Genomic DNA, 14,686 nt, shown 5'->3' with positions numbered 1-14,686 from the left:
AATAATTAGTTAACAAGTTGAATCAGATATCCTACACTGAACAAAAATATAAACGCAACATGTAAAGTGTTGGTCCCGTGTTTCATGAACTGAAATAAAAAAATATCCCAGAAATGTTCCATAAACACATTAAGCTTATTTCTCTCAAATGTTTGTGCACAAATGTGTTTACATCCCTGTTAGTGAGCATTTCTCCTTTACCAAGATAATCCATCCACCTGACAGGTGTGGCATATCAAGAAGCTGATTAAACAGCAGGATCATTACACAGGTGCACCTTGTGCTCGGGGGGCCAATAAAAGGCCACTCTAAAATGTGCAGTTTTGTCACACAACACAATGCCACAGATGTCTCAAGATTAGAGGGAGCGTGCCATTTGTCACGCTGACTGCAGGAACGCCCACCAGAGCTGTTGGCAGACAACTACCATAAACCACCTCCAACATCGTTTTAGGGAATTTGGCAGCACCATGTAACCACGTCAGCCCAGGACCTCCACATCCGGCCTCTTCACCTGCGGGATCATCTGAGACCCCCCCCCGGACAGCTGATGAAACGTCTGTAATGAAGCCCTTTTGTGGTGAAAAAAACGAATTCTGATTGCGTCCCTGTCAAGTCATGTAATGTAATCCATAGATTAGTACCTAAATGAATTTATTTCAAATTACTGATTTCCTTTTATTGAACTGTAACTTTGTTGCATTTATATATATATATATTTTTTTTTGTTCAGTACAGTTCTGTAATATTATCAAATAAATGGAATGGCTAGAGGTCCAGAGGAGAGGAAAGCTGACTCCAGTACCCTAGTAAGGTGGTGTTTGGCTGGGTCACGTTACCGCTGGGCACCAGGGAGGACCAGTTGAGAGAGAAGTGGAAGTGGTTGACTCCCACACGACGAATCTCTTCCACCTGAGTGGGAGGGGAGGGGGAGATTACCCTCACGCCATATCGTTGTCATTTGTTTATGTGTATAAACGTAGAGAAGATCTCCGACCTGTTGGCGGATGGTGGCGTAGTCGGCACAGTGCTGTGGCCTGCGGAGCGGCGGGGCCTGAAACCCTTCTAACCTCCTCAGCTCCCCGTTGCCTGTGATGTTCCACACGTACACACTGGGATCTACAAACTGGGTGGGGGTGGTCTCCACCTGGACACACACACACACACACACACACACACACACACACACACACTGGGGGTGGTCTCCACACACACACACACACACACACACACACACACACACACACACACACACTGGATCTACAAACTGTTGGAGTTCTCCACCTGGACACACACACACACACACACACACACACACACACACACACACACTCACACACACACACACACACACACACACACACACACACACACACACACACACACACACACACACACACACACACACACACACACACACACACTCACACACACACACACACACACACACACACACACACACACACACACACACACACACACACACACACACACACACACACACACACACACACACACACACACACACACACACACACACACACACACACACACACACACTGCGGTTGGCCAGGTTCATCCTGATCTGTTCTTTCTTAAGGGCAAAGGTTACCCTGTCACCACGGTAACTCCCAGCTGGCATCTACCCCTGCATCAGTGTGTAAGCAAATATAAACTGTGACTCTGTGTGACTTCTGTGTCACACACCAGCAGCAGCAGCAGCACGCAAGAGGAGGCCAATGGGGAAAACAAATAATGGGTAGTGATGGGGGTTATTTTCTTTAGTGAGCAAAGGCTGTGTGTCCACGTGGCTCTTTCTCTTTATTATTAAGATATATTATATATTTATTATTAAGATATATTATATATTTATTATTAAGATATATTATATATTTATTATTAAGATATATTATATATTTATTATTAAGATATATTATATATTTATTATTAAGATATATTATATATTTATTATTAAGATATATTATATATTTATTATTAAGATATATTATATTATATATTTATTATTAAGATATATTATATATTTATTATTAAGATATATTATATATTTATTATTAAGATATATTATATATTTATTATTAAGATATATTAATATATATTTATTATTAAGATATATTATATATTTATTATTAAGATATATTATATATTTATTATTAAGATATATTATATATTTATTATTAAGATATATTATATATTTATTATTAAGATATATTTATATATATTATATATTTATTATTAAGATATATTATATATTTATTATTAAGATATATTATTATATATTTATTATTAAGATATATTATATATTTATTATTAAGATATATTATATTATATATTTATTATTAAGATATATTATATATTTATTATTAAGATATATTATATTTATTTATTATTAAGATATATTATATATTTATTATTAAGATATATTATATATATTTATTATTAAGATATATTTTATATATTTATTATTAAGATATATTATATTATATATTTATTATTAAGATATATTATATATTTATTATTAAGTATATTATATTATATATTTATTATTAAGATATATTATATATTTATTATTAAGATATATTATATTATATATTTATTATTAAGATTTATATTATATATTTATTATTAAGATATATTATTTATATATTTATTATTAAGATATATTATATTATATATTTATTATTAAGATATATTATATATTTATTATTAAGATATATTATATATTTATTATTAAGATATATTATATATTTATTATTAAGATATATTATATATTTATTATTAAGATATATTATATTATATATTTATTATTAAGATATATTATATATTTATTATTAAGATATTATATATTTATTATTAAGATATATTATATTATATATTTATCATTAAGATATATTATATTATGTGTATATACTATGTGTATTCTTCTGCTGACCAGGGTTGAATGTAAGGTGGTATGGTCCGGCATGGTGTCTTGGTATAGTAAATAGTTGGGGTACTTCGTACTGGTAAAAACATGAGCCAATCACAATAATTAAAAAACAAAAATGTCATGAAAACTGTAGGCTAATCGCCATTATTTATCATTACCGCATGCCAGAGGCATGAAAAAAAAAAAAATGTACGAATGGACTTGAAAACACGCTGTGAAATGCGATGTGGTTCAACGAGAACACATTTTGCAAGGCAGAGATGATCGGACGCATAAATTCTGACCTAATGACAATGGCCAAATGTCCTTAGACTTGTGTAAAAAAAATATCTCTTTCTATTTACAACTCACTGTTGTTTGGAAGACGGAAATACGTGCACGGGTGTAGCCTAGTAAAAGAGACCTTTGAAGTGAGACAGTCAGATGAAAACATCGCGACCGGTTGTGATTATACCACAATAAAAAGTCATACAGTGTAAAAAGTGAAATGACACATTTTTTAAATATTTTTTTTACAACTAAACCCACAGAGATTCAATTGATTTAATAGGGATTTATATTTTGCAATTCTAATGATTTTAGGCTCGTACAAATGTTTGGTGATAAACGTTACACACAGGAGGTCCACACAGGAGGTTAGAAATGACATCTACTTTCACCCACGCTGCTGACCTTAGGCAGGTAGTGGGGTCAGAGATGAAATATAAAACACAGGGTCGCAGGTTCAAATCCCCCTTACGACCATGGACAATTTGTAGAACATCACCAGTGTTTAAATATAATATAATAATAATAAATATAATAATGTTTGATATGTTTAATAATAACCATGTTTCCAAAGCAATGTACCGGTCATGCCTACATTCGCAGAGAGGTTTACATACAGACCTTTACAGTTACATGGTTTTTCTAAAACAGAAAGTTCAATGTGTAAAAGATGCGATGAGCAAGCATAAAAAAACCCCCCCCAATGTTTCCCTTTATAAATAGATATTTAACTACATATTTAACTAGTTATTTAACTAGTTATTTGAGCAAACATTAACTCCAGGATGAACTTGAACGTGTCTTCAGTGAGGTTGATATGTAGCTAAAGGTTTACCAGGAACAGTCTGCTGCTGTTTGCTGTACTGCCGCCCCAGACTGATGCAACCCTGAGTACCGTCGTTATAAAATACCCCAACAACTCAGTACTGTCGTTATAATACCCCAACCCTCATTATAATACCCCAACCCTCATTATAATACCCCAACCCTCATTATAATACCCCAACCCTCATTATAATACTCCAACCCTCAGTACTGTCATTATAATACCCCAACCCTCATTATAATACCCCAACCCTCATTATAATACCCCAACAACTCAGTACTGTCATTATAATACCCCAACCCTCATTATAATACCCCAACCCTCATTATAATACCCCAACCCTCAGTACTGTCATTATAATACCCCAACCCTCATTATAATACCCCAACCCTCATTATAATACCCCAACCCTCATTATAATACTCCAACCCTCAGTACTGTCATTATAATACCCCAACCCTCATTATAATACCCCAACCCTCATTATAATACCCCAACACTCAGTACTGTCATTATAATACCCCAACCCTCATTATAATACCCCAACCCTCATTATAATACCCCAACCCTCATTATAATACCCCAACCCTCATTATAATACCCCAACCCTCAGTACTATCATTATAATACCCCAACCCTCATTATAATACCCCAACCCTCATTATAATACCCCAACCCTCATTATAATACCCCAACCCTCATTATAATACCCCAACCCTCATTATAATACCCCAACCCTCATTATAATACCCCAACCCTCATTATAATACCCCAACCCTCAGTACTGTCATTATAATACCCCAACCCTCATTATAATACCCCAACCCTCATTATAATACCCCAACCCTCATTATAATACCCCAACCCTCAGTACTGTCATTATAATACCCCAACCCTCATTATAATACCCCAACCCTCATTATAATACCCCAACCCTCATTATAATACCCCAACCCTCATTACTGTCATTATAATACTCCATGTACATTCCACCTTGGGACTTTAGACTGGTGCTTGGTGAACCTAACTTTTGCATTTTCTACCCTGGCCCCCCAACAAACCTACACACACACACACACACACACACACACACACACACACACACACACACACACACACACACACACACACACACACACACACAAACACACACACACACACTCACACAAACATGCACTCATGTATTCATGCACACGCACACACACACAAACACACACATGCACTCATGTATTCATGCACACACACACACACACACACACACACACACACACACACACACACACACACACACACACACACACACACACACACACACACACACAAACACACATATGCACTCATGTATTCATGCACACGCACACAGACCTGTATGGAGTTGGCGGATACCCCCCAGGCGAAGTCACAGGGGAAAACTCCCTGAGCTGGTCTGTTCTCAGGCAGCTGGGGAAAACCATTCTTCTGGATCAACTTCCTGTAACCATCATCATTATAGGCACCATCATCATCATCATCATCATCACCACCAACATCGTCATAACCAATCAATACAACAACAACAACAAAAAATAGATCAATACAAAACTGACTTGTAGAAGTTGGCCGAGGTCTTGGGCCTCCTCTTGAGGTTGTGTGTGTTGAAGTCGACGTAGTACAGGCCTCTGCGAATATCATACTCTCTGTGCCATTCAAACCCGTCCAGCAGAGACCAGTGGGTGTAGCCAATCACGTTCACCCCGTCGTACTTGATCGCTACGGCGACAAGTTCAAGTTTAGAAAATATCATCGTATAACAGTATGAAATGAGATGCTAGTTAATTGTACTGAACAAAAAAAAATATATAACAAAAAACGCAATATGCGACAATTTCAAAGATTTTACTGAGTTACAGTTCATATGAGAGAATCAGTAAATTTGAAATACATTCACTAGGCTTTAACCTATATATATATATAACACCCCCCCCCCACCCCAAAAAAGTATAAAAAGTGCTCAGCATATGTGGGAACTCCTTCAAGACTGATGGAAAAGCATTCCTCATGAATGTGAGCACGGTGACTGCCTCATGAAGCTGGTTGAGAGAAATGCCAAGAGTGTGCAAAGCTGTCATCAAGGCAAAGGGTATCTACTTTGAAGAACCTCAAATATAAAATATATTTTGATTTGTTTAGCACTTTTTTTGGTTACTATATAATTCCATATGTGTTATTTCATAGTTTTGATGTCTTCACTATTATTCTACAATGTAGAAAATAGTTTAAAAAAAATAAAGAAAAACCCTTGAATGAGTAGGTGTGTCTAAACCTTTGACTGGTATATGGTCGTCACTAGCAGGGATGGGTAAAAATGACCACTAGGCTACCTGCCGCCCCTCCACTCTAACCACTAGACTACCTCCCCTACACTCTAACCACTAGACTACCTGCCCCCCCTACACTCTAACCACTAGACTACCTACCCCCCTACACTCTAACCACTAGACTACCTACCCCCCCTACACTCTAACCACTAGACTACCTGCCCCCCCTACACTCTAACCACTAGACTACCTGCCACCCCCCTACACTCTAACCACTAGGCTACCTGCCCCCCTATACTCTAACCACTAGACTACCTACCCCCCCTACACTCTAACCACTAGACTACCTGCCCCCCTACACTCTAACCACTAGACTACCTGCCGCCCCTACACTCTAACCACTAGGCTACCTGCCGCCCCTACACTCTAACCACTAGGCTACCTGCCGCCCTACACTCTAACCACTAGGCTACCTGCCGCCCCCTACACTCTAACCACTAGGCTACCTGCCGCCCCTACACTCTAACCACTAGACTACCTGCCCCCCTACACTCTAACCACTAGACTACCTGCCGCCCCTACACACTAACCACTAGGCTACCTGCCGCCCCTACACTCTAACCACTAGGCTACCTGCCGCCCCTACACTCTAACCACTAGACTACCTGCCGCCCCTACACTCTAACCACTAGGCTACCTGCCGCCCCTACACTCTAACCACTAGGCTACCTGCCGCCCCTACACTCTAACCACTAGGCTACCTGCCGCCCCTACACTCTAACCACTAGGCTACCTGCCGCCCCTACACTCTAACCACTAGGCTACCTGCCGCCCCTACACTCTAACCACTAGGCTACCTGCCCCCCTACACTCTAACCACTAGGCTACCTGCCCCCCTACACTCTAACCACTAGGCTACCTGCCGCCCCTACACTCTAACCACTAGGCTACCTGCCGCCCCTACACTCTAACCACTAGACTACCTACCCCCCCTACACTCTAACCACTAGACTACCTGCCGCCCCTCCACTCTAACCACTAGGCTACCTGCCGCCCCTACACTCTAACCACTAGGCTACCTGCCGCCCCTACACTCTAACCACTAGACTACCTACCCCCCTACACTCTAACCACTAGACTACCTGCCGCCCCTACACTCTAACCAGTAGGCTACCTGCCGCCCCTACACTCTAACCACTAGGCTACCTGCCCCCTACACTCTAACCACTAGGCTACCTGCCGCCCCTACACTCTAACCACTAGACTACCTGCCGCCCCTACACTCTAACCACTAGGCTACCTGCCGCCCCTACACTCTAACCACTAGGCTACCTACCCCCCTACACTCTAACCACTAGACTACCTGCCGCCCCTACACTCTAACCACTAGACTACCGCCCCCCCCCCCTACACTCTAACCACTAGACTACCTGCCGCCCCTACACTCTAACCACTAGACTACCTGCCGCCCCTACACTCTAACCACTAGACTACCGCCCCTACACTCTAACCACTAGGCTACCTACCCCCCTACACTCTAACCACTAGACTACCTGCCGCCCCTACACTCTAACCACTAGACTACCGCCCCCCCCTACACTCTAACCACTAGGCTACCTACCCCCTACACTCTAACCACTAGGCTACCTGCCACCCCTCCACTCTAACCACTAGGCTACCTGCCGCCCCTCCACTCTAAGCACTAGACTACCCCCCTACACTCTAACCACTAGACTACCCCCCCTCCACTCTAACCACTAGACTACCGCCCCTACACGCCCCGTTAGGTAGTACTTTTATGACTAAAGAAGTTTCTTGAATAGCTTCTTTTTTTACCATCAGAGTAGGAGTAGTAAACGTCTCTATTCTCAACACTTATGACCAAGATTCAACACTGAGATGCCTTGTGGGTACGGCCCCAGAGCTAAAACGACTGATTCAACTTCGTCAGGTATTCAATCAAGCCCTTAACTAGGTGAGCTAGTTCAGGGCTAAATTGTGAAACGTCTGGGGGTCACCGAGGAGATATATGAGAACCACTGATCTAGACAATCTAGAAAGGGGGTTATTTTGGGGTTAAACGTTTGGGTTCAGAGAGAGGGGGTGGGGGAGGAGGAAAGGGATGGGTGGATATAGAAAGGCAGAGAAGCTGAACGAGTGGACCCTGGTCTAAAGTAGTGGGACAGAGAAGGAGAACGAGTGAACCCTGGTCTAAAGTAGTGGGTGGATATAGAGAGGCAGAGAAGGAGAGAACCCTGGTCTAAAGTAGTGGGATATAGAGAGGCAGAGAACGAGTGAACCCTGGTCTAAAGTAGTGGGTGAATATAGAGAGGCAGAGAAGGAGAAGACCCTGGTCTAAAGTAGTGGGACAGAGAAGGAGAGGACCCTGGTCTAAAGTAGTGGGACAGAGAAGGAGAGGACCCTGGTCTAAAGTAGTGGGACAGAGAAGGAGAAGGACCCTGGTCTAAAGTAGTGGGACAGAGAAGGAGAGGACCCTGGTCTAAAGTAGTGGGACAGAGAAGGAGAAGACCCTGGTCTAAAGTAGTGGGTGGATATAGAGAGGCAGAGAAGGAGAGGACCCTGGTCTAAAGTAGTGGGTGGATATAGAGAGGCAGAGAAGGAGAGGACCCTGGTCTAAAGTAGTGGGATATAGAGAGGCAGAGAAGGAGTGGATCCTGGTCTAAAGTAGTGGGATATAGAGAGGCAGAGAAGGAGTGGATCCTGGTCTAAAGTAGTGGGATATAGAGAGGCAGAGAAGGAGTGGATCCTGGTCTAAAGTAGTGCACTATAAAGACTGACCACAGTGTTAATCATCTAAAAGGTACAGTGTGTGTGTTAATAACCATGACTACTCACATTTCAGCGTCTCCATGATGAACCTCTTGAGGTAGTACATGTTCTTAGAGTCCTCTGTCTTGATGTCTCCCTGGACAAACCTGATGACATGTAGGAATTACAGCTCTTACTACAGTTCATAACAGACTACAGTTCATAATGACTACAGTTCATAACACATTACAGTTCATAATGACTACAGTTCATAACAGACTACAGTTCATAACATAGACTACAGTTCATAATGACTACAGTTCATAACACACTACAGTTCATAATGACTACAGTTCATAACACACTACAGTTCATAATGACTACAGTTCATAACAGACTACAGTTCATAATGACTACAGTTCATAACACACTACAGTTCATAATGACTACAGTTCATAACAGACTACAGTTCATAACATAGACTACAGTTCATAACATAGACTACAGTTCATAACATAGACTACAGTTCATAACAGACTACAGTTCATAACAGACTACAGTTCATAACATAGACTACAGTTCATAACATAGACTACAGTTCATAACAGACTACAGTTCATAACAGACTACAGTTCATAACAGACTACAGTTCATAACATAGACTACAGTTCATAACAGACTACAGTTCATAACAGACTACAGTTCATAACAGACTACAGTTCATAACAGACTACAGTTCATAACAGACTACAGTTCATAATGACTACAGTTCATAACTTAGACTACAGTTCATAATGACTACAGTTCATAACTTAGACTACAGTTCATAACAGACTACAGTTCATAACAGACTACAGTTCATAACACACTACATTTCATAACATAGACTACAGTTCATAACAGACTACAGTTCATAATGACTACAGTTCATAACTTAGACTACAGTTCATAACATAGACTACAGTTCATAACATAGACTACAGTTCATAACAGACTACAGTTCATAATGACTACAGTTCATAACATAGACTACAGTTCATAACATAGACTACAGTTCATAACAGACTACAGTTCATAATGACTACAGTTCATAACTTAGACTACAGCTCATAACAGACTACAGTTCATAACAGACTACAGTTCATAATGACTACAGTTCATAACATAGACTAAGGTTCATAACAGACTACAGTTCATAACAGACTACAGTTCATAATGACTACAGTTCATAACATAGAATACAGTTCATGATAAATTACGGTTCATAACAGACTACAGTTCATAATGACTACAGTTCATAACTTAGACTACAGTTCATAACAGACTACAGTTCATAACAGACTACAGTTCATAACAGACTACAGTTCATAACATAGACTACAGTTCATAACAGACTACAGTTCATAATGACTACAGTTCATAACTTAGACTACAGTTCATAACATAGACTACAGTTCATAACATAGACTACAGTTCATAACATAGACTACAGTTCATAACAGACTACAGTTCATAATGACTACAGTTCATAACTTAGACTACAGTTCATAACATAGACTACAGTTCATAACAGACTACAGTTCATAATGACTACAGTTCATAACTTAGACTACAGTTCATAACATAGACTACAGTTCATAATAGACTACAGTTCATAACAGACTACAGTTCATAACAGACTACAGTTCATAATGACTACAGTTCATAACATAGACTACAGTTCATAACAGACTACAGTTCATAACAGACTACAGTTCATAATGACTACAGTTCATAACTTAGACTACAGTTCATAACATAGACTACAGTTCATAATAGACTACAGTTCATAACATAGACTACAACTCATAACATAGACTACAGTTCATAACATAGACTACAGTTCATAACAGACTACAGTTCATAACAGACTACAGTTCATAACATAGACTACAGTTCATAACAGACTACAGTTCATAACAGACTACAGCTCATAACATAGACTACAGTTCATAACATAGACTACAGTTCATAACAGACTACAGTTAATAACAGACTACAGTTCATAACATAGACTACAGTTCATAACAGACTACAGTTCATAACAGACTACAGTTCATAATGACTACAGTTCATAACATAGACTACAGTTCATGACAGACTACAGTTCATAACAGACTACAGTTCATAATGACTACAGTTCATAACTTAGACTACAGTTCATAACAGACTACAGTTCATAACAGACTACAGTTCATAACAGACTACAGTTCATAACATAGACTACAGTTCAAAACAGACTACAGTTCATAATGACTACAGTTCATAACTTAGACTACAGTTCATAACATAGACTACAGTTCATATAATAGACTACAGTTCATAACAGACTACAGTTCATAATGACTACAGTTCATAACTTAGACTACAGTTCATAACATAGACTACAGTTCATAACAGACTACAGTTCATAATGACTACAGTTCATAACAGACTACAGCTCATAACATAGACTACAGTTCATAACATAGACTACAGTTCATAACAGACTACAGTTAATAACAGACTACAGTTCATAACTTAGACTACAGTAAATTCCATAGACTACAGTTCATAACAGACTACAGTTCACAACAGACTACAGTTCATAACATAGACTACAGTTCATAACAGACTACAGTTCATAACAGACTACAGCTCATAACATAGACTACAGTTCATAACATAGACTACAGTTCATAACAGACTACAGTTCATAACTTAGACTACAGTAAATTCCATAGACTACAGTTCATAACAGACTACAGTTCACAACAGACTACAGTTCATAACATAGACTACAGTTCATAACATAGACTACAGTTCATAACATAGACTACAGTTCATAACAGACTACAGTTCATAACATAGACTACAGTTCATAACAGACTACAGTTCATAACAGACAACAGTTCATAACATAGACTACAGTTCATAACAGACTACAGTTCATAACATAGACTACAGTTCATAACAGACTACAGTTCATAACAGACTACAGTTCAGAACATAGACTACAGTTCATAACAGACTACAGTTCATAACAGACTACAGCTCATAACATAGACTACAGTTCATAACAGACTACAGTTCATAACATAGACTACAGTTCATAACAGACTACAGTTCATAACATAGACTACAGTTCATAATAGACTACAGTTCATAACAGACTACAGTTCATAATAGACTACAGTTCATAACAGACTACAGTTCATAACAGACTACAGTTCATAACAGACTACAGTTCATAACATAGACTACAGTTCATAACATAGACTACAGTTCATAACAGACTACAGTTCATAACATAGACTACAGTTCATAACATAGACTACAGTTCATAACAGACTACAGTTCATAACATAGACTACAGTTCATAACATAGACTACAGTTCATAACAGACTACAGTTCATAACATAGACTACAGTTCATAACATAGACTACAGTTCATAACAGACTACAGTTCATAACAGACTACAGTTCATAACATAGACTACAGTTCATAACAGACTACAGTTCATAACAGACTACAGTTCATAACATAGACTACAGTTCATAACATAGACTACAGTTCATAACAGACTACAGTTCATAACAGACTACAGTTCATAACATAGACTACAGTTCATAACATAGACTACAGTTCATAACAGACTACAGTTCATAACATAGACTACAGTTCATAACATAGACTACAGTTCATAACAGACTACAGTTCATAACATAGACTACAGTTCATAACATAGACTACAGTTCATAACAGACTACAGTTCATAACAGACTACAGTTCATAATAGACTACAGTTCATAACATAGACTACAGTTCATAACAGACTACAGTTCATAACAGACTACAGTTCATAACAGACTACAGTTCATAACATAGACTACAGTTCATAACAGACTACAGTTCATAACAGACTACAGTTCATAACAGACTACAGTTCATAACATAGACTACAGTTCATAACATAGACTACAGTTCATAACAGACTACATTTTCAAACCAGACTACAGCATCAAAATAGACTACAGTTCATAACATAGACTACAGTTCATAACAGACTACAGTTCATAACAGACTACAGTTCATAACATAGACTACAGTTCATAACAGACTACAGTTCATATCAGACTACAGTTCATAACAGACTACAGTTCATAACATAGACTACAGTTCATAACAGACTACAGTTCATAACAGACTACAGTTCATAACAGACTTCAGTTCATAACATAGACTACAGTTCATAACATAGACTACAGTTCATAACATAGACTACAGTTCATAACATAGACTACAGTTCATAACAGACTACAGTTCATAACATAGACTACAGTTCATAACATAGACTACAGTTCATAACAGACTACAGTTCATAACAGACTACAGTTCATAACAGACTACAGCTCATAACATAGACTACAGTTCATAACAGACTACAGTTCATAACATAGACTACAGTTCATAACAGACTACAGTTCATAACATAGACTACAGTTCATAATAGACTACAGTTCATAACAGACTACAGTTCATAATAGACTACAGTTCATAACAGACTACAGTTCATAACAGACTACAGTTCATAACAGACTTCAGTTCATAACAGACTACAGTTCATAACAGACTACAGTTCATAACATAGACTACAGTTCATAACATAGACTACAGTTCATAACAGACTACAGTTCATAACAGACTACAGTTCATAACATAGACTACAGTTCATAACATAGACTACAGTTCATAACATAGACTACAGTTCATAACAGACTACAGTTCATAACAAGACTACAGTTCATAACATAGACTACAGTTCATAACAGACTACAGTTCATAACAGACTACAGTTCATAACATAGACTACAGTTCATAACATAGACTACAGTTCATAACAGACTACAGTTCATAACAGACTACAGTTCATAACATAGACTACAGTTCATAACAGACTACAGTTCATAACAGACTACAGTTCATAACATAGACTACAGTTCATAACATAGACTACAGTTCATAACAGACTACAGTTCATAACATAGACTACAGTTCATAACATAGACTACAGTTCATAACAGACTACAGTTCATAACATAGACTACAGTTCATAACATAGACTACAGTTCATAACAGACTACAGTTCATAACAGACTACAGTTCATAACATAGACTACAGTTCATAACATAGACTACAGTTCATAACAGACTACAGTTCATAACATAGACTACAGTTCATAACAGACTACAGTTCATAACAGACTACAGTTCATAACATAGACTACAGTTCATAACATAGACTACAGTTCATAACAGACTACAGTTCATAACATAGACTACAGTTCATAACAGACTACAGTTCATAACAGACTACAGTTCATAACAGACTACAGTTCATAATAGACTACAGTTCATAACATAGACTACAGTTCATAACAGACTACAGTTCATAACAGACTACAGTTCATAACATAGACTACAGTTCATAACAGACTACAGTTCATAACAGACTACAGTTCATAACATAGACTACAGTTCATAACATAGACTACAGTTT

General features: G+C 38.2%; 1 protein-coding gene across 1 annotated transcript in view; it reads right to left on the bottom strand.

Moving 5' to 3' along the window:
- The window catches only part of kl (klotho), a 95,127-nt gene that overhangs the window by 72,005 nt on the left and 8,436 nt on the right, over positions 1-14,686 (bottom strand). The window contains exons 4-8 of the mRNA XM_045717435.1: positions 9,194-9,273; positions 5,627-5,789; positions 5,406-5,511; positions 998-1,147; positions 806-912 (exon numbers count right to left, since the gene is read on the bottom strand). Of these exons, the coding sequence (XP_045573391.1) occupies positions 806-912; positions 998-1,147; positions 5,406-5,511; positions 5,627-5,789; positions 9,194-9,273 (606 nt within the window). The remainder of the gene's footprint in view (positions 1-805; positions 913-997; positions 1,148-5,405; positions 5,512-5,626; positions 5,790-9,193; positions 9,274-14,686) is intronic.

Source organism: Salmo salar, chromosome ssa04 (assembly GCF_905237065.1).
Source record: "Salmo salar chromosome ssa04, Ssal_v3.1, whole genome shotgun sequence".
Classification (NCBI taxonomy): Eukaryota; Metazoa; Chordata; class Actinopteri; order Salmoniformes; family Salmonidae; genus Salmo; species Salmo salar.
The sequence above is the reverse complement of the archived record's forward strand: the minus strand, read 5'-3'. Positions and strand labels throughout refer to the sequence as shown.